Source organism: Betta splendens, chromosome 9 (genome assembly GCF_900634795.4).
Source record: "Betta splendens chromosome 9, fBetSpl5.4, whole genome shotgun sequence".
In the NCBI taxonomy this organism is placed as follows: Eukaryota; Metazoa; Chordata; class Actinopteri; order Anabantiformes; family Osphronemidae; genus Betta; species Betta splendens.
In genome coordinates, this window is record NC_040889.2 from 3,703,682 (window position 1) to 3,723,434 (window position 19,753).

The following is a 19,753-nucleotide window of genomic DNA, read 5'->3' on the forward strand; positions in this document are numbered from 1 at the left end:
CTCACACCGACAAACCCAGCATTACAATGTGGCTGTTTGTCTGCTTCATGTTTAATGTGGTCGTTCATAACTTTGTGTGTTTTTCCACCACTGTCAGGAAGAAGAAAGGCATCTGCCTGGTCCTCTGGGAGGACAAACAATTATTCAGACTAGTGTTTATTCAAGTCAACTGATAACCTGTATCATTTATGATTTATGTAGAAACGCAAAGCAAAAGAATGAAACAATAGACTGAGCACATCAGGAAAGAGGGACGTGTAATTAGGAGCTGGCCAAATATTGAGTGTGGGGATCAGGAGGTTAATGTGGCTCTAATCAAATGATTAGCCTGCATGTAAACACACCAACAGCCTCCAGCTGCTCATCTGCTGAAACGAGGCCTCCTCACACTCCTCAGTACATTAATATGTTCAGCACTCCATGTAACAGCACAATATTTGTATCCCATGACTTTTCACCTGTATCTGAAGGACATTCTAACACCTCTCTGTCATAGGTAACTGTGCCTCAGTGCCTGAAATGCACAGTAATTACCCCTGTTTTAAAAACCCCATCAGGAACCTGCCTGACTACCTACTAATCGCACTGCCTCCTATTATTATGAAGTGTTTTGAGAAGCTGCTTTTCCTGGACATTATTTTCAGGAAGGCCCCAAACTCTGAGGATGAAAAACATCTCATCCTCCAGCATCATCCTGCACACTGGTTCTCCACAGGGGTGTGTTTTCAGTCCCCTCCTTTACACCCTTTTGACATATGACCGCACAGCTGAATATGACAGCAGCCTGATACTGAAGTTTGCAGAGAACACAGTAGTGGTGGGCCTCGTATCAGATAACAATGAGACAGCCTACAGACAGGAGGTAGACCTTTCAGAAGTACAGTGCAATGCTGCTACCTGTCTTTATCCATGGAGCAGCTGTGGAGCTGGTTCCTTGTGTGAAATATCTAGGGGTACAATGCAAACAATTTCACCTGGAGAGACAACACCACCTCCATCTTTAAAAAGGCTCATCAGCGCCTGTACTTCCTAAGGAAGCTGAAGAAAGCAGGACTAAGCACTTCCATTCTCACCTTCTACAGATGCGTTGTGGAAAGTACTGTAGAATGACCTCTACCATGCTTACAGTATATAGTATGCTAGCTGCACAGAAGAGGAGAAGCACTGCTGGTAAAGACCCATTGGCTGCAAATGTAAAATGTTCCCAAATGCTTAGTATCTTAAAATATCTTATGTTTTTACTATTGTTTCTTTTAATAATGAGACCTTGAGTACAAATGTTTCGTTCTCCATGGCTCATGTTGAATGACAATAAAGTGTATTTGATCCTGGATCAGAACCCAATCTGACAGACACACCGAGCAGTCAGCCTCATGGAAAATAACATTTGAACCAGTGTCCTCACTTCTCATCTTATCTTTCACACACACACACACACACACACACACACACACACACACACACACACACACACACACACACACACACACACACACACACACACACACACACACACACACACACACACACACACACACACACACACACACACACACACACACACACACACACACACCCTAGCCATCACAACTAGAGGCAGACGTCTAACCCCTGCTCTGATCCTAACCAAGTCTCAACCTCAGCCCTAAAAATCACATCTTAACCCTCAAGCAGACCTTCAACTTTGATGCAAGCACTCCAGGGGAATGTTAACATTTACTCTGCTTCTTGCTCAACTAAACAGAACTAGACATGCTCAAGAAGACCAAACACCAAAGACAACCAAACACCACATATGGAACAAATCAAGGTAAAGGAATATGAAAGCAGAAATTAAACCTAAAATCATTGTACTAAACACAGTACAGGCAAATGCCACCCACTGGACTCAAGGACATAACATACTTGAGACAAACAGCATGTGAGACACATGAGCAAGCCAAACTGAAGATGTGGTGACTGGGTGGGGAGCTTAGATAAGAGCCTATGGCAACAGGTGACATCTCACCCGAACACAAACCACATAGAACCAGCGCTTCCACAGCCTGAAGGGCTGGGATTTCACAGGAAGAAGGGGATCCAGCTTCCCTTCCCTCCTCCTCCTGTGTGTTAAATTATTATGTCTATGTGTTTGTGCTTCAGTGAAAGGGGTTTGTACATGAGCTCGTAATCTGGGCCGAGGCAGGAATGAAGTCAACACAGTGTGCTCACTGGCACTCTAGTTGTGAGACAGAGAGAGATCAGACATGCAGACATCTGTACCCTCCTCCCTGCTGGCTGTCACTACCACTGTTACCCAGTAGTAGGTTTAGCAACTGCACTAGGATGTAAGACGTAAGATGTAACAGAGTGATCAGAGACAAGGCTAGAATCCGTCCTGGTCTCAGACTGAAGCACACGAGAAGCAGAATCACGCTCTATTGAACCTGATACTAACCACTGTGGATGGGCTGTGCAGCTGCCATTGTCAGTAAGAGCTTCAAACTACAAAAAAACATCAGGCATCAAATATCCTCTAAAAAAGTTCAGCTCTACATACACACAAACCACAGCTGAGAGAGATATTCATCAGCTGTCACAACAAAAACAAGCAGCTCAGGAGGTGGAACATAGGCGTGTACAGTAGATGCATGGTTTAAAGATGAGGAGGGGTGGAGATGTGCGAAGTGTCTCACTAGTCCACTGAATGCAAACAGTCCTCGTTTTAAAAACAACTTCTTACAGCAGGATATCAAAGAATTCACATTGGCCTGAGACAAAATTTGACCCACACAGCCCAGCCTCAGTGTGTTGTCACCAGGCTGTGGCATAGGCCTCACACAGTACAGACGATACATGTACCCTAACCCATCAATCACAAAATGGCAGAACTATTTAAAAATGGATGGACCCAAGGCATGTGGCAGAGACTAAACAGTCAAAAAGGCAAACTAGGTCAAGGCTCGGTCTAGACAAACAAGGTACGATTGCTAGAATGCTGACGATAACGAAGAGTCAATCTGGCGACTGGCTATGGTGAATGTTGGGGCTTAAGTACCGGGTTGATAACTAACAGGAAACAGCTGATGAGATATGGACCGGAAGTAAAGACAGAAACAATCTAGCAGGTAAAAAAAAGAACAGGAAATGGCTAAATAAAACTGGAAATGAACTAATAACATGGCAAAGAGTTTTGATTCCTAACAGAACTGGGTCCACACACAGTCACTGCTTCTCTCCCAGACTGGATATCTTAAAGACATAAGCTGAAGTTAAAGACAGCCTGGAAGCTGAGCTATCAACCCAAACCCTGGTGGAGAACAGCCGGGAGTAATGTGAAATATTTGTAATTCGGAGTTAATGGGCTAAGACATGCAAAACACACACATGGTCCATTAAACCACAGGGGGGTTCAGCTGTTTCATCTGCAGCCCCACATTATCACAATCAAAACCAACAGCAGCAGAAGCTCAGCAGGCTGCTGGAGCCGGGCCGTGGATAATGGACTCCAGACTGACTGTTTGTAGCCATAGAGGGAAAAACCGGGGCCCACGCAGTTTATGGTTGTCACGGTTACGACACTCTGGAACAGCTCTACAGCCATTCTGCCAGCTAGCACCTGAGGAGACACAACAGCTGTGCCTATAAACACCTGCACTGCTACTGAACGAGTGACAGCAAAGCTTACTGGGTGAGAGGCTTCCAGCTGAGCACCAGCGCGTCGTACACCACGCAAACACCAAACACCGTCACGCCCGTCTCCTTGACCAGCATGGCGCAGGTGCCCAGCATCAAACTGAGCAGCAGAGAGCAGATGGAGGCCGTAGAGGGCACAGAGTCCACAGAGACAGCCACGCTCCTGGGACAGAAAACATGAAGGCTATTAGAGTCAGCTTCAGAGCACGAAGATGCTGATGATGAAGTAAAGGGATTAGGAGACAGAACGTGAATACCAGGACAGATGGAGAGTGAGATATAAACCACTGGACTGGTTCTTATTGGTCCCAAACTGCTTCTCTGAGCTACTGATTCTCTGTGAAACCACAGCTGGTAATGACATGATTTGAGCTAAATGTTGTAGGGTTGCTTGGTAGCCTTGGATGCATTAATGCACATGACGCACAGAGGGCATATTCCACATCGTCATTGTTTTGAGGGACTGATGTTGAACAGTCCTTCCATCCTCACCAGTGTTTGTGCAGTAAATGAAACCAGGCAGAACACATGACATGAATGTAACAATGGCTTTTATAATAACCAGCATTTTTAGAGCTTAGAGCAACTGCACTTAATAAAACTCCTCATAAAAATATGTTACACGAGACCACTAAAGAAGCAGAGAACAGTAGAAACACTCCAGACTTGAAGGGGTCTGGGTCACTCATCTTCCTCCTGCCTCTCTGAGGTTCAGGAAAGGTGGCCAATCAATCACAGGGATTCATTAAACCAGGTGCAATGAGGGAGAAAAGGATTTTACCCCCTGGTGCATACTGACGAGAAAAGGATCAGTCTATAACTGTTGGCTTCATTTTTGAGAATCCAGAAAAATGTATAAAATGTTTCAATGATTTCATTCGCATTTCATCATGAGTAAAATAAGTATCTGACCCTTTCACAAAACATGACTGGAAGGAACCATCAAAATAAAACGATGATGTGGCAATTAGGGGAAAAACTGCATTAAATTATTAATTTGTGTTTGAGTGTTTATGCTGTGGTACGAAAGAAATGCATATATATAGAATGTGGGTAAATGGGGTGGGAGTTACAAAGTTCTGCTTCCTCTCCTTCCTCTATTATTATCAAATAATTAGATAATGGTGTCAATTCTGATACATGTATCTGTGTAGATTAGATTTAAAAATGTACATATACTGTATACAGTGTGTGTATGTATGTATACACACACACACACACACACACACACACACACACACACACACACACACACACACACACACACACACACACACACACACACACACACACACACACACACACACACACACACACACTGTACAGTATATATCTACCTATGTGTATATATGTATAAGGGGGGTTATAGGCTTAAAATAAAATAATAATATTAAAACAAACTGGGAACCAGTCTCTGTATCTCTGTGTTCGTGAGCCTTTGGTGCTGCTGATGTTTGTTTGGTCTTTGGGACTCTTAAGCAGTAAGCCTTTTTTCCTAAAGTGATAACCTCTTACCTGACATAGGAGAGGAATGAGAGCAGGAACAGCAGACAAGCCAGGACGTCGGCTCTGCCCACGATACCAGACACCTGCAACACACAGATGGTAGAGATCAAAGAGCGTCAGGCAGCTGTGGTGAGGAAACGTTGCAGGAAGCTCATACAGTATCAAGCACATTGTGTTGCTATGCTACAGTGAGACGCATGAGCTGTGTGAGGAATGTGTCTGGGACCACACGGCTGTGTGGTCATGGCTTGAACAGGTGATCGTTACCATGACCACCAGGATTATACAGCAGCATCTTTAAATAAGGGTCTGATTACAGCCTATAGCTGGGTACAGAAACAGATACAGATACAGAACCACTTCTCTCTGCAGTAGAAGATCAGGTGCCTTTCCACACTTTACTGGGGATATGTTCTGCAAGGTGTAAAACAATGTAAACACTATTAAGGCTCATTATACAAGAACTTGGAATAGGTTTTAAACATCCATATTAAGTTTGGTAGTAGCTCATACAGTATATGACCATCTCAACCAGTAACCTATAAACCTGCAAAACCTACTTCGTTGGATGAGGTGGTAGCACACATCACTTTAAAACTCGCCCAGGTAGGACTCAAACCCCTGCCCCAGCTCAGCTTAGCTGTCTGACCACTGAGCCACAGGACCAACTAGCTGGGAAGCTAAACCTCTGAAGTGACGGAATTCTGGAGACAAACTGCGTTAACATCACTGTGGATGTAGTGATCCGCTAAACTGTCCCGCAGAGGCTAAGACCACCAACCACTGTGAATCCGTACTGTCCCTGAACGCCTCACCAGAGTTGAAGACACCTGAACACCACGTACAAGTACACACAGGTTTGTGAGTGTGGGGATACTTCATGAAAGCACCTATTAAACAAGACCTATTAAGTTACTACTTGACAAAATGAGGCTTTCACTGCGCACAACATAATGAAAACCTGACACCCTGTTTATCTCCACTGCAGGAATCCAACAAAAGGTCAAGGGATTAAACATGTTGATGCCTAAGATATGACATAGATGTTATCTTAAAACAGTGTGAAGATGCCGAATGTCATCACTAGGATGATGATGTTGTCTGCCCATGTGCAGCACACAGGCTAAGACACATACATGAACATAAAACATCATAAAAGCCAGTGTCTGATTTGGTCTCAGTAACAATGTTCTTTCCACCTTACGGCCTTCCTCATTTCATCTGCAATAAATGAACAACATCAGTGTGAACAAACACATTCCTACACCTCAGCATGGAGCTACATGCTCTACATCAGCTAACTGCACATGAAGACAGGACACAATCAAGAGCACACCCTGAAGGCACAAGATAATGTATGCATGCATGTGGGAGATTCTATGAGAGAAATGTGATGTCTGCTTATTGACTGGGTGAGCGAGGACATGTGAACTGTAACCTTAGCTGTGATACGTGTGCTATGATGGCTACTTTAGCTGGTTCAGACCAGCCTGGCTCAATCGTTCTCTGATTATCACATCAGTCTGACCTTTGCACAGACACAAAAGCTACACCAACAAGGTGCCACAGGGAGACTGGAAGCCAATTAGAGGCTGGCAACCGCTTCACAGACCATCACAACATGAAATTATGGACATGTATGGTGATCTACTACTGGCCATCTATCGAACCTGCCAACAATCTACTTCTACTCACTCATTCTAAGTGAATCAAAGAGGGTCCAGTCTGTGTTCTAAAACGACCTGGCTCAGTTGCCCACACCCATAGATGGACAGAGATTGAGGGAGGAGAGGAGGGAGGTGCAGAGTGAACGGTGGAGCTGAGGAGAACAGGACAGGCCTCAGCCTGAACAAAATATCAGCGTATGAAGGAATAGTAGGGGCGGCATGGTGGTGCAGTGGGTAGCACTGTCGCCCCACAGCAAGAAGGTTCTGGATTCGATTCCCGGAGGCGGCCCTGGTGCCTTTCTGTGTGGAGTTTGCACGTTCTCCCCGTGCTTGCGTGGGTTCTCTCCGGGTTCTCCGGCTTCCTCCCACAGTCCAAAGATGTGCATTAGGTTGATTGGACTCTCTCCAATGCCCGTAGGTGTGAGTGTGTGTGTGTGAATGGTTGTCTGTCTATGTGTTGCCCTGCGATGGACTGGCGACCCGTCCAGGGTGTACCCTGCCTCTCGCCCATAGTCAGCTGGGTTAGGCTCCAGCACCCCCGTGACCCCGCATTAGGGAATAAGCGAATGATGGAAGGAATAGTAATTAACTGGTTTGAAATGGAGCTGCTGAGAGGAGGCCTACGCTTCCATCTTATCGTCACCATGATTTCCTCACAAGCTGATGGTTTGGTTGTTACCATCACAACATGCCAGTAGAGCATGAAGCTGCACCTTTTATAACAACAACCAAAGCTCGTTGTCTTTACACCTGCTACTACTCAACTTCAGCCTCCTACATTCATCATGATGAATATGTAAGTGCATGTATTTAATAATTCCAGATGATTGCACCATGTTCTACAGGACACTGAACCCTCAGCCCATTCTATAATTCTGCAGCAACCTGAGCTCAGCTGCTTCACTGCCTCCACCTCTGAGAGCATGTGAGCAGAGCCTGTTCTTTACCTCGCTCTGCCCTGGCCTTCACCCGCACCACCCATATGGCTGGTGGGGTCCACACATGGCCGGCGTCTATCAGCACAGAATCAATGGAGGCTTTTCAGCTTGAAACAAGAGGCCCTTTGACTGGCGACTGACCCAGGGCAGTCCAACTGGTAAACAAAGAGGCCTGGGACCGTTTAGGTTCAGACACACTGACGGTAAACAGCTGGAGGAAGAAGACAGTCAAAGCTCCGAGTCTCATGAATCCTGTCAAAGCAGTAACACTCACTTTAACTCATTAGCATAAGGTGAAATATCAGTATGCAAAGTGCTCAGGACAAGTCAGGGCACTAACAGAAGCTCCAGGACTCACAGACAAGAACATACAGTACAAAGTTTACAAGATGCAGCAGTGTTAACTATGGAGGGAATTCTGGATCTCTGCGCTTTGAGGCAGATACAGCCTGAAGTTTAGGTCTGATGGCTTAGCTAGACACATCATAAGAGGGAAGAGAAGTGTGATGACAACTGAGTGAAAGAACTATGTTCATAGAATGAAAACAGAAAGACAGAATTTGGCGATGTAATGGAGATGTTATGATGAAACGTGATGAAACGTAATGTAAAGTGATGATGATGATGACCTAGTTGTGAACATCATGTGAAGCCTGTCCAGGCTGTGGCTTGTGCAGAGGTGATTCACAGATTCAAAATTAATTAGAATTAATTTAATTTAATTTAAATTTATTTAATGATTAATATAAATTAAACGATTAATAGTCAAGTCATTATAATTATCAGCTGTTTGTATAGGAAACACCAAGACGAGTTAATTTTTTTATTCCTATCATCTGACTGATGTTAGGAGCTGGACACAATGAGGCACTAAGAAGTAAGATGTTACATGTGGTCTCGTGGTTTTCACTGCTGATGGTGCATCAATGCATCAGGACCCTCAAGCATCCATCAGCTGCCTGATAACAGCTGGATCAGTCGACTATGACGTGTTTATTACCTAACCTGTCGCCTGTGCATGCGACCCATGTTCATCACTATTAAGGTATCATCATGAAAGCAGACTTGTGCAGAGCATCCTCCGGTTCTGAAATCAAACAATGTCTGCATAAAGCGTTATCGAGGACTGATTGAGGAGTTCAAGAAAAAGGGATTTACAAACTGCATTCCACACTTTAAACATGCTTTAAAAGCCAGACTCATATTGTTGTTGTGGAGCGAGACTTGTTCTGGCCGTGGCTCTTCCTCCACGTTCCCCGTCACACTCTGGTACTTTGACTGGCAGCTGTGTGACAAGCGGCTAAATCAAACTCCCTCCTCCACAGGCTGGAGATGCTGACGCCTCACGTCTGACGTCTTCACGCTTCCTGCTCTCACTTTCTTTGTGTCTTGTCATCTTGCTTCCGACTTGTTTTTTCTCTGAGCCTTGCCTTAGCTCGCTCTCTTTCTCTCGCTCTGAGCTTTGCCTGAGCTTTCTCTGCCCCCCTCGGTCTCTCTCTTTCCTCTGAGCCTTGCCTTAGCTCTTGCTCCACTCTCTCTCTTTCCTCTGGGCTTTACCTTAGCTCTCTCTCTCCCCCTCTCTTCTTTCCTCTGAACCTTGTCTTAGCTCTCTCTCGCTCCACACTCTCTCTTTCCTCTGAGCCTTGCCATAGCTCTCTCTCCCTTCTCTCTATCTTTCTGTACAGGGATCCAAGGCATCTGGCAGGAGGCCTGTCCTGCTACAACCCCTGCTGCTTTCCATTCATCTCTTCCTCATTTCCTCCCCCTCCACCCGCCTCTTTCTTCCTTTCATCGCGCTCCTACACAGAATCTCATGCATTTCTCTTTCTTAGCTCCAGACGTTTTACATGCTGCACATACTGCTCTGCTTCATTCATCCTTCGCAGCCTTCCTCCTGCTCATCCCCCGTCATCCACTTCCCTTCTCACAACCATACATCGAAGTGAGGAGCAGTAAAAATCATCTCCCTGAATCCTTGGTGGAAGCATTTGCATAGACTCCACAACATGCTCTTCAAAATCAGATGAGGAAAAATCTTACTCCTTGGGGATGACGTGACATGAAGTGTTTCTAAATGGTATATGAGAGTTGAAGTGGTCTGAGATACAGGAAGATAAAGACGTCACACCTCAGGGGCTAAGGAGCAGACCAGGTAGCAGCTGATTATCAGCCAACCCAACATTCAGACACATCATGTACTGTTAAAAGCTGACAGTAACTGGCCAGTAACTGGATTAGGTCTCACCATCAGTCCCAGTGGGTTTAACAGAAGCTATAATCAGAATCACTAGAGATCATTAGTAGGAAGCAGATTCAGAGACTAAATATAATGCGGTTCACAGCTCTAATGAATCCCTTCCATCCTCTCACTGCTGATCGGCCAGAATCAGCAGCTCACAGCGCAGGGCTGCATACAACCACGTGCCTCCTGCTGAATAGTGATGAGGTGATGGCGCATTTCCACACGGATGCAGCAGCACGGGACAGTCAACTGGGACAAACCCTGCATCCCCCGAGGGAACGCGCTCTGTGCTCAGCCTCTGTAGAGACTCCGAGTTCTGCCTCTGACTCGAGCCACTGCAGGCTTCCTGGCACTAGGCTGCATTTAGAAACGAGTCTTACCTTCGTTGCCCAGAAAAAAAGCCAACAACATATGTAATCTAGTGAAGCTTTACTATAGGAGACGTCCATTAGTCTTACTCCAAACTCACAGTTGATGCTTGTTCGCTGGTTCATCCCTCCCCTCATTTTTGAGGGACCTTTTATTTATAGTCTACACCTGAACAGCCCACAGCACAGATTACTGACTCGTCTCAGCTCCCTCCAGTTGCTGTACACTAAGAGACAAAGCTCCCACTGCTGCTGCTGGGCCGTACTGGTCAGGAGACTGGAATGAGGAGGTTAAGTGTTTTACTCACGGCCTCTGTGTGGACGGGGTGCACAGCAAAGAGCAGCGCTGTAATGAAAGCCAGGCGTGAGTCTTCGAAGACGCAGCGTTGACATGTGTGCATGAGGAGGCAGGTCACAGCAAAGTGCAGACACACGTTTACTAGGTGGAAGTAGAGCGGTGTCATGCCGCCCAGGATGATGTTCAGTCTGAGGGAGAGACAGACAAATAGTCAACAATGGCACCTTTAAAGAGAGAAAAGGCTGGAACCTGACCCAAAGCAATCAGACCGCGCGTTTACTGTGGGAACCTCTATAATCACCTTTTACCTCCTGAAGCCATTGTTTTATAATCCTGAGGAGAAGCACTATCCATTCCACCTCTAATCCCTCGGCCAGGATTCACAGCCAGATATAAATCGGTCAACTTGTTGATCATAATTGGTTTGATGCTGTGATGATCCCCAAAAAGCAGCCTGATAAAAGAAATGTCACAGTGGCTCCAGCTAGATGGGACAGTTCCTACAGTGTGATGTGTTTAATTGCACCAGAGAGGAAGGTAAAGCTTTCCTTTATAGATCACTGATGCTTGTGTCTACACCATAGGGAGAATATTCAGGAAGGACTGACACAAAAACTGCTGGCTAAGTTGTGTTTGCTGAGTCCTTTTTTCCATTTCTACAACAATTTACTATAATAACACACTGTCAACACAACACAGTCATGTGCTCTGGTCAGTAGTCATCCACTGTGTGAGGTCTGCACAGTGGAGTCTATGCAGAGCAGCAGCAGTTATAGCTTCATTAACAATGCTGATTGACAGCAGAGATTAAGTGCTTTTATGTTTCTTTACGACTTTTAAGTTCAGCTCTAGGCCAGCGAAGCATCACTGCTCCTTATCACCGACGCTAATTAGTTCTAATGGGCTCCTCTGTGAGTCCTCATCCACTCCATTACGTGATAAAAGAGGTTCTTCTGCCCTTTGATTTGCATCTGATAAAAACTGCTTGAGCTTGAACAGAGAGCACGCCCTGCCCTGAGACGATGCTGGATGAGGAGCTATGGGTCATTCCTCTCTTCAGGAGGTGAAGCTCAGGCTCTGTTCAGCTGAACAGCTGATCAGCAGAATCTGCTGCAGGTCATGTGGATCAGTAGACACAGAGCAGCCACTCCAGCTGGAATAAGACATCTCCACCACGCAGGATGCTTGGAACTGGTGGCTGTCAGCCAGAGAGGGGAGAGGGCACCTGGGTTCACCGTCCTCCAGTTTGAACAAAAATAAACCCATAAATGCCTTTTCTCCGCCTTCCACCCTGACAACTGGGCCAGGGCACAAACAGGCTGAATAAAAACAGTGAAGTGCTTTGGATGAGCTGTGACAGAAGCAGGGAGACTTAACCAAACGTCCTGGCCTCAAACCTCAGGTAACAAAGATCAGACCCCTCACGGCTCCATTTCTCTGTCCTCCTCAGTCACCGTGTCCTCCTTCACTATCGTCTGTTCTAAGGCTGCTATTTTAATCACACGGCCTCTCACCATCTCTCTTTCTTGATTCTCTGTCTACTCCCCGTGTCAGTGCAGTCACTGCTCAAACGGGCCTGCAGGCTGTGTGTGTGTGTGTGTGTGTGTGTGTGTGTGTGTGTGTGTGTGTGTGTGTGTGTGTGTGTGTGTGTGTGTGTGTGTGTGTGTGTGTGTGTGTGTGTGTGTGTGCGCGCGCGCGTCTCTTTACTTATTCCATTATTCTATTCTATTCACCTTGAACATCCCAAAGCCCTGCAGTGTTCACCATCACAGCACACAACCCAAGGTGTAGCAGGATGTTTTCTGCTTATAAGAACCCTTTAGGAACCTGACCTCAGTAGAACTCGCTAAATGCCTGTTGTGTTTTCCACCTGCTGACTGATATGGCTTTAGATGTGGGTCCACGTCTCCCAGTGGACACAATTTTACAGACTTGACTCCAGTTGCACCACCGTTCTAATGTGACTTGATTCTATGTGAACAAACGAGCGCCGCCGCTCGGATTCTGCAAGAGATGAAGTAACCACTGGAGACATGATGAGCAGTACATGAAGCAGGGCCACACGAGGGATCTGAGCCACAAGCAGCGAGCCAGGTGAACCGGGTACAGAGCTGCTTTCATTCTGTAAACCTGTAAACGGAAACACACAGATCATGTGTGTTTGTGATTATCACAGGCATAACTCCATGTTCAGGGTTTCATGGGCTGTAGAGTCAGTCTGACCCAAGGCTTCGCTGAGACTGCGTCTAAGGATTAATAAAGTCAGGTCCATTCAGTGAGAAGCATCACCTAATACAAACACAGGAGAAGGATTCATTTGAGCAGAATGTCACAAGAACAACCTGGACAGGGTTTGACTCAACCTCACACAAACAGGATCGAAGCTATGCCTGGACTCCTGACCTTGGAGACTCTTTGAGCTGCCTAGAGCCGTGTGGAGAAGCAGTAACCACTGTTCCCATACAGCAATGATCCAGCCCCCGCCCCTCATGAAGACCCTCCTGCTTCATAAGGTCTGTGTGTGTTTGGGGAGCAGACGCTGCTACGCTGCACTGTGAGCTCTCAAGGAAGCGTTTAGCCTCCTTTACCGGAAGGGGGGGGGCAGCAAACAGCTGCTGGGTCATCAACGAGGAGACCACACATGCCGGGCTTGTGCCGGACATTGAAGAATGTCATACCCACACTGGACCAGTACTCACTAACAGCACTCACGTAGGGGCATTACCTGGTTCCTGCTTGAACGAAGGCTCTAACTCTATAACCTCCTGGTCAGCAAGAAGTGCCCTTGAGCAACGCACAGCTGCTCATCTAGAGCCCAGTCTGTCTCCACAGAAAGTCCTTTGTGTTGCTTCCTGCATGTGCAGGCTGCTGGTTGGTTCTGGTTCAGTCCAAACCCGACAGCACTGACTCGCTCACAGAAAACCCATCCATGTGCTTCACCATCAAAGTCTGCAGAAAGTTTCACATGATGCAGTGTCGCGCCCTGAATGAGTCTGTTTTACTGGAATGAAGCCAGAGGATTTGATGTGTAAATACTGGAAGTGTGTGACCCCTGTGAACACACAACCCTGCAAAACGGACCGTGAGAACCAAATATCTCACGTATGTAACTTTGTTTTCTGGTTGACTGTGTGACTGCACTTCTCTGAAGACAAGCATGCGTGGTGACTCCAGATGCTCACATCTGTAGCGCAGCTTTGCTTGTTTACGGCTGTGGGGCAGCCTGCACCCAGCTCCACACTGAGCGGTGCAACAGGCGTCACATGGCTCCACTTCCCTGGATTCCCCCAGTGCTAAGCAGTAACACGATCCCACCCTGTTCTGGACGCCTGCCTGAGGTTCAGCGCCCGCATCCCAGCTCAGCTGAGCCTCCACCAGGTCCATGCACAGCGGGTTCTGCCCAAACCCATGACACAAACATTTGTAACGGAAACAACTGAAACGGGGACATTACTAAAATGATTTGAGCCGAATAACACTACAAACCCAAAGGACCCCTACAACAGCTGGATGACGTCAGCCCTAAACGCGCGTCTGTTCGCACGCGGGGGTGAGAGGGGCAAGCCTGACGTGGAGCGCGGAGCCGAACTTACTTGAAGGTGAGGATGCACAGGGGTCGGTACGACTTGTGGCTCGTGTTGTCCGCCATCCTCTTGCCCCAGAAGTCGTTGCTAAAGACGTTCCGCAGGCTGGAGCCCGGTCGGACGTCCGGGTTGTTGACGATAGCCCACACGTCGTCGTGCACCAGCTCCCCGCGGAGAGAGTTCCCGTAGCAGAGGACGCACAGGGCGGCGAGCGCGGCGAAGCGAGCCGCAGCCCGCACCGCCTCTGGACGGACGACGACCCGCGGCGGCGGGCGAACTTTGTTCTCCCGTCCCGGTGATGTCATGTCGCTCCCGGCTTCTCCCGCGACTCCGCGGGCTCCAAGGTGAGGCGGGAAGAAGTGGGGAGCACGTCCATTGCTCCTGGCAGGTAGCGGCTGTGTGCTCCGTTCGACCGCAGGGACGGTGTGGATGTGTTGTGGTGCCTTTAACGACAGTCGGAAATATACAATCCACTCTTTTTTCCTTATTTACATTGTTGCCTAATTTATTACATATTGTGTTATTATTCGTCAACATCTTTGTTCAATATTTATTCAAAAGAAAACTATTTTAGGTTTTCACAATTATGAACTATACTTGAAAACTAAAATTAAATATTAATCAGCTAATGTTTACCTAGAACAATAAGTGGTGTTTTTATGTGGAAGAACCAAAAAACGGGGTCAGCCTCATTTTTACTAGATTTCTGTAATATCATGCATAGAAGAAAATAACTTTACATTGTCACATACAACATATTCAACATATAATAAGAACTCTAATTGTACTTCTGTTGTAGAGTTTGTGAAGGGTGGTTAACGCTTTTACCAGCATCTCATTTTAGATTTTTTTTAAAGTACGAATAGCGCACAAAACGCATTGTCAAGATGTAATGGTTGTATGTACGAGTTTATGTGTAATACGCGAACGCAACATCAGCACCAAGAACCCGCCTGTCTACGCATGCGCAGAAGGACCCCTCTAGCCCCTGCAGAAGCTTCCAGGGCTAGAGGAAATACATAATTTTTGGGTTTTTTTGTTACACCATACTCTAATGTAATATAAAGTGAATGCACATATGATCATGTACTTGAATGCTAACTTAAATGGACGCGCCTGGTGGTAAGAATGCTTTCTAATAAAACTTTATGGCTAAGAAAATGACACCAGGTTTCAGTAGTCAGTGTTTTTAAATCATTTCATATCACACTATATAACACAGTTCAACACTATGTAATTGAATTCCTGCTGACTCCCTCGCCTACTGTAGGCTCATGTGACTTAGTCTATTTAGCGTCACACAACCATGTGTAATTTATTGTTTGTAGGTGAAGGTTTAGTCTTACAGTAAGATGCTTTCAAACTAAGCTTTTATTTTGGCAGGAGGAACCAGAGCATGATTTATAGTGTGGCTCCTCTCCCCCGAAACGACTGTGAACATGTAGGATGGTTCGCTGTGGCGACCCCTGGTGGGAAAAGCCGAAAGAAGAAGACTGTGAACGTGATGAAAATCAACACCACCTGTCATTTGGTTGGTTTGGTCCTCAGTGATCACTGTGGTTCTGGTCAAGTTTCACGTTATTTTTACCAGATAAACACCTGTTATTGTCTATCAACATCCGATTGACAACCTGAACATTGACATAATCAGTAAGTTTCATGTCACTTGTGAAAAGTTAGAATGTGCTGAGTCATCAGCTTTTTGTTGTCAAATTCAGGCTCATTCATTTGTTTTTACAGGATGTCTGGTGATGTGAGTGTCACAGTCATGTAAGGAATAAGTATGTGCAGCCTGCTGAACATCTGGTGTCCCTCATTAGCATTGTTGTTGCCCGCTGGGCAGCTGGTCACTGAGCACTTTGCCTCCTGCAACAGCTGCTCACACTGAAAACACACTGACCTTCTCTCTCATAGCAGGCTGCATGTTAATGCTTATGGTGCTGATCAGGATTGGCTTTCCCTCAGGTTGACTTGGGAGTTTAATGTCAGTACTATAGGTCCGGGTTTGACAGTGGGTTGAGTGTTTGTCTGTGTCTATACTATGTGGCCCTGGGATGGACTCTCTCACCTGATTGTCAGCTCAGATTAGACCCAGAATACACCTCACCCAGGACTTGTGAGCTGCTATGATGATGCAAGCAAATTTATCTCAGTATGTGAGATAGGTCACAACTAGTCCCATTGAATTTTTAAGTTCAAAGCCAATTCTCGTCAAGTGAAGCAACACTGTATCCTAGCCCCTCTAGCTTTAGGGCCATAGCTTCTAGTCTTCAGGATCCTTATAGTGTTTTATAATGTTCCACATGCCTCATTGTCACCAAACTTTGTTCACTTCTACTTGTTTTTAGTTGACTTCGTCTGTAGTTCATTGATGGCGATGGTTGGTTTAATAATTAACACAAAGTTATGGCATCAAACAAATATATAAAATAAATAAAGTGGATTAAGACCAGGACATAATATGCCTCTCCAGTGTTTAGATGTGTTGATCTACAGAGACCTTTATTTTGTAGTTATATGCAGGGGTGCCATTAGGGAGATAACATTTATCTATATAATAATTTCAAATAAGACTAATGTGGCTTATTTCTGCCTCTCCGGTCAAATTCCACCCCTCCTCACATTTACTGCATGGTTCTGTTCATCTTGTGTGAGATGGTCAGATCGTCAATGGTTAAAGCAGTAACGTCCTCGCGGTCAACAAAGCATAAATCCGTCCATCAGAAACGAAAATAAAGGTTTAACAAAGCAGAAAGGGCCCATACTAACTTACATTTTTTTAAGAAAAGTTTGTTTATTCACTGAGCTTCCTTTGCAGTATAATGTTAGCGCTACTTTCCTTGCAGCGTGTGCACTGCTAGACAGCCAGCGAACAAAAAACAGAAATGTCCACACGTATTTAATGAGATCACTATAATAATCTTCAGTCTGAGGGAAGCTGCCTGTAATGGAAAAATTTTGCCTTTGTGCTATTTCTTATCCAACACAGTCGTCTGTGCTGGTTAGGTGCAATACTGAACTGAACATTCTCACACAAACAACAAAATCTCTTGTGCCCTGTCGTACATCAAGTCTAAACATCTGATGTTCCATTTGACTGACTAATAATTTATGATATATGTTTGTCCTTTACACCTGGACTCTAGCTCCATCCTATCTGACTCCCCACCAGACCCAAGGCTTTTAAAGCAAATGCATCTTGTCGTGGAAGCTCGGTGTTCCTTCCTTTGGATAACAAGACATGATAATGCAGATGTGAGAAAGCAAACATTCTCACTTACAGCGAGATAAAGTGGCACGGACAATTCCATTGCTGCAGAGAAACATTCCACCAGAGCCAGAGAAAGGGGTTAAAAGGAAGAGACAACTTGAGGATCATGGGATCTTTGCATCACACCTTAGTGGTGTGTGCACTGATCTCCCCAGCTGGTTTTTGGTTTGTTGATGTGCACGATCAACACCCATGCTTTTTATTTGCTTTCCCCAATATTTTTCTTTTCTTTATTATTTCAATAAATCGCACAAAAGGACAACTCTCTCATCTGCCTCTTTATGGGAAATTTCCACCACAAATGTCTCTGTGAAGCAGTAGGTCAGCGCATTCGGCTGATAACTGGAAGGCTGGTGGTGGGTTCAAGCCCACCAAGGGATGTTAAATGTCTGTAAAGTCTTCTGAGACCATGTAGATAGGATTTTTCACCAAACCCGCTTGATTTTCATATTTCAAAGAAAAGTTATTGGAAATTTCCTCATCCCACATCGTCTTCAATACTTCTGAACCACCAGCGTTCGGACTTGTAAAGAATAGTTTTACAACTGACAAGCACTTGACTGCACCGTATACCTGTTGTTGAGAATTAGTCTTTTAAATTAAGTGCCAAAGAAACCTATAAATGTCTCTGTGGCGCAATAGGTCAGCGCGTTCGGCTGTTAACCGGCAGGCTGGTGGTTCAAGCCCACCCAGGGACGTTTAATGTCTGTAAAGTCTTTTGAGACCATGTAGATAGGATTTTTCACCAAACCCGCTTGATTTTCATTTTTCAAAGAGAAGTTATTGGAAATTTCCTCATCCCACATCGTCTTCAATACTTCTGAACCACCAGAATTCTGATTGAAAAGAATAGCTGTACAACTGACAAGCACTTGACTGCACCGTATACCTGTTGTTGAGAATTAGTCTTTTAAATTAAGTGCCAAAGAAACCTATAAATGTCTCTGTGGCGCAATAGGTCAGCGCGTTCGGCTGTTAACCGGAAGGCTGGTGGTTCAAGCCCACCCAGGGACGTTTAATGTCTGAAAAGTCTTTTGAGACCATATAGAGAGGATTTTTCACCAAACCCGCTTGATTTTCTTTTTTCGAAGAAAAGTTATTGGAAATTTCCTCATCCCACATCGTCTTCAATACTTCTGAACCACCAGCATTCGGACTTGTAAAGAATAGTTCTACAACTGACAAGCACTTGACTGCACCTAATACATATTGTTGAGAAATAGTGTTCTGAATGAAGTCCAAATCAAAGGGTATAACGTCTCTGTAAAGCAGTAGGTCAGCACATTCGGCTGTTAACTGGAAGGCTGGCGGTTCAAGCCCACCAAGGAATGTTTAATGTCTGTAAAGTCTTCTGAGACCATGTAGATAGGATTTTTCACCAAACCCGCTTGATTTTCATTTTTCAAAGAGAAGTTATTGGAAATTTCCTCATCCCACATCGTCTTCAATACTTCTGAACCACCAGCATTTGGACTTGTAAAGAATAGCTCTACAACTGACAAGCACTTGACTGCACTGTATACCTGTTGTTGAGAAGTAGTCTTTTAAATGAAGTGCCAAAGAAACCAAAAAATGTCCCTGTGGCGCAGTAGGTTAGCGAGTTCGCCTGTTAATCGGAAGGCTGGTGGTTCAAGCCCACCCAAGGACGTTTGATGTCTGTAAAGTCTTTTGAGACCATGTAGATAGGATTTTTCACCAAACCCCCTTGATTTTCATCTTTCAAAGATAAGGTAATGGATATTTCCTCATCCCACATCGTCTTCAATACTTCTGAACCACCAGCATTCGGACTTGTAAAGAATAGTTCTACAACTGACAAGCACTTGACTGCACCTAATACATATTGTTGAGAAATAGTGTTCTGAATGAAGTCCAAATCAAAGGGTATAACGTCTCTGTAAAGCAGTAGGTCAGCACATTCGGCTGTTAACTGGAAGGCTGGCGGTTCAAGCCCACCAAGGGATGTTTAATGTCTGTAAAGTCTGCTGAGACCATGTAGATAGGATTTTTCACCAAACCCGCTTGATTTTCATTTTTCAAAGAGAAGTTATTGGAAATTTCCTCATCCCACATCGTCTTCAATACTTCTGAACCACCAGCATTCGGACTTGTAAAGAATAGCTCTACAACTGACAAGCACTTGACTGCACCGTATTCCTGTTGTTGAGCATGGGTCTTTTAAATTAAGTGCCAAAGAAGCCCAT

At 45.3% G+C, this 19,753-nt stretch overlaps 1 protein-coding gene and 1 non-coding gene across 6 annotated transcripts in view; one reads left to right on the forward strand and one right to left on the reverse strand.

The window, feature by feature from the left end:
- Positions 1-14,709, reverse strand: part of tmtc1 (transmembrane O-mannosyltransferase targeting cadherins 1) — a 36,552-nt gene extending 21,843 nt beyond the window's left edge. For all 5 annotated transcript variants that reach the window (XR_008695555.1, XM_055511374.1, XM_029160390.3 and 2 more), the window contains exons 1-4: positions 14,288-14,709; positions 10,705-10,882; positions 5,191-5,264; positions 3,668-3,838 (exon numbers count right to left, since the gene is read on the reverse strand). Coding sequence is in view for 4 of the 5 variants with exons in the window: in XM_055511374.1 (XP_055367349.1) it covers positions 3,668-3,838; positions 5,191-5,264; positions 10,705-10,882; positions 14,288-14,583 (719 nt within the window). In the remaining variant the exon portion in view is untranslated. The remainder of the gene's footprint in view (positions 1-3,667; positions 3,839-5,190; positions 5,265-10,704; positions 10,883-14,287) is intronic.
- A 3,780-nt stretch (positions 14,710-18,489) lies between these two features.
- trnan-guu (transfer RNA asparagine (anticodon GUU)) lies at positions 18,490-18,563 on the forward strand. The gene has a single exon. It is a non-coding gene; the product is annotated as a tRNA-Asn (tRNA).
- Positions 18,564-19,753: the final 1,190 nt, after the last annotated feature.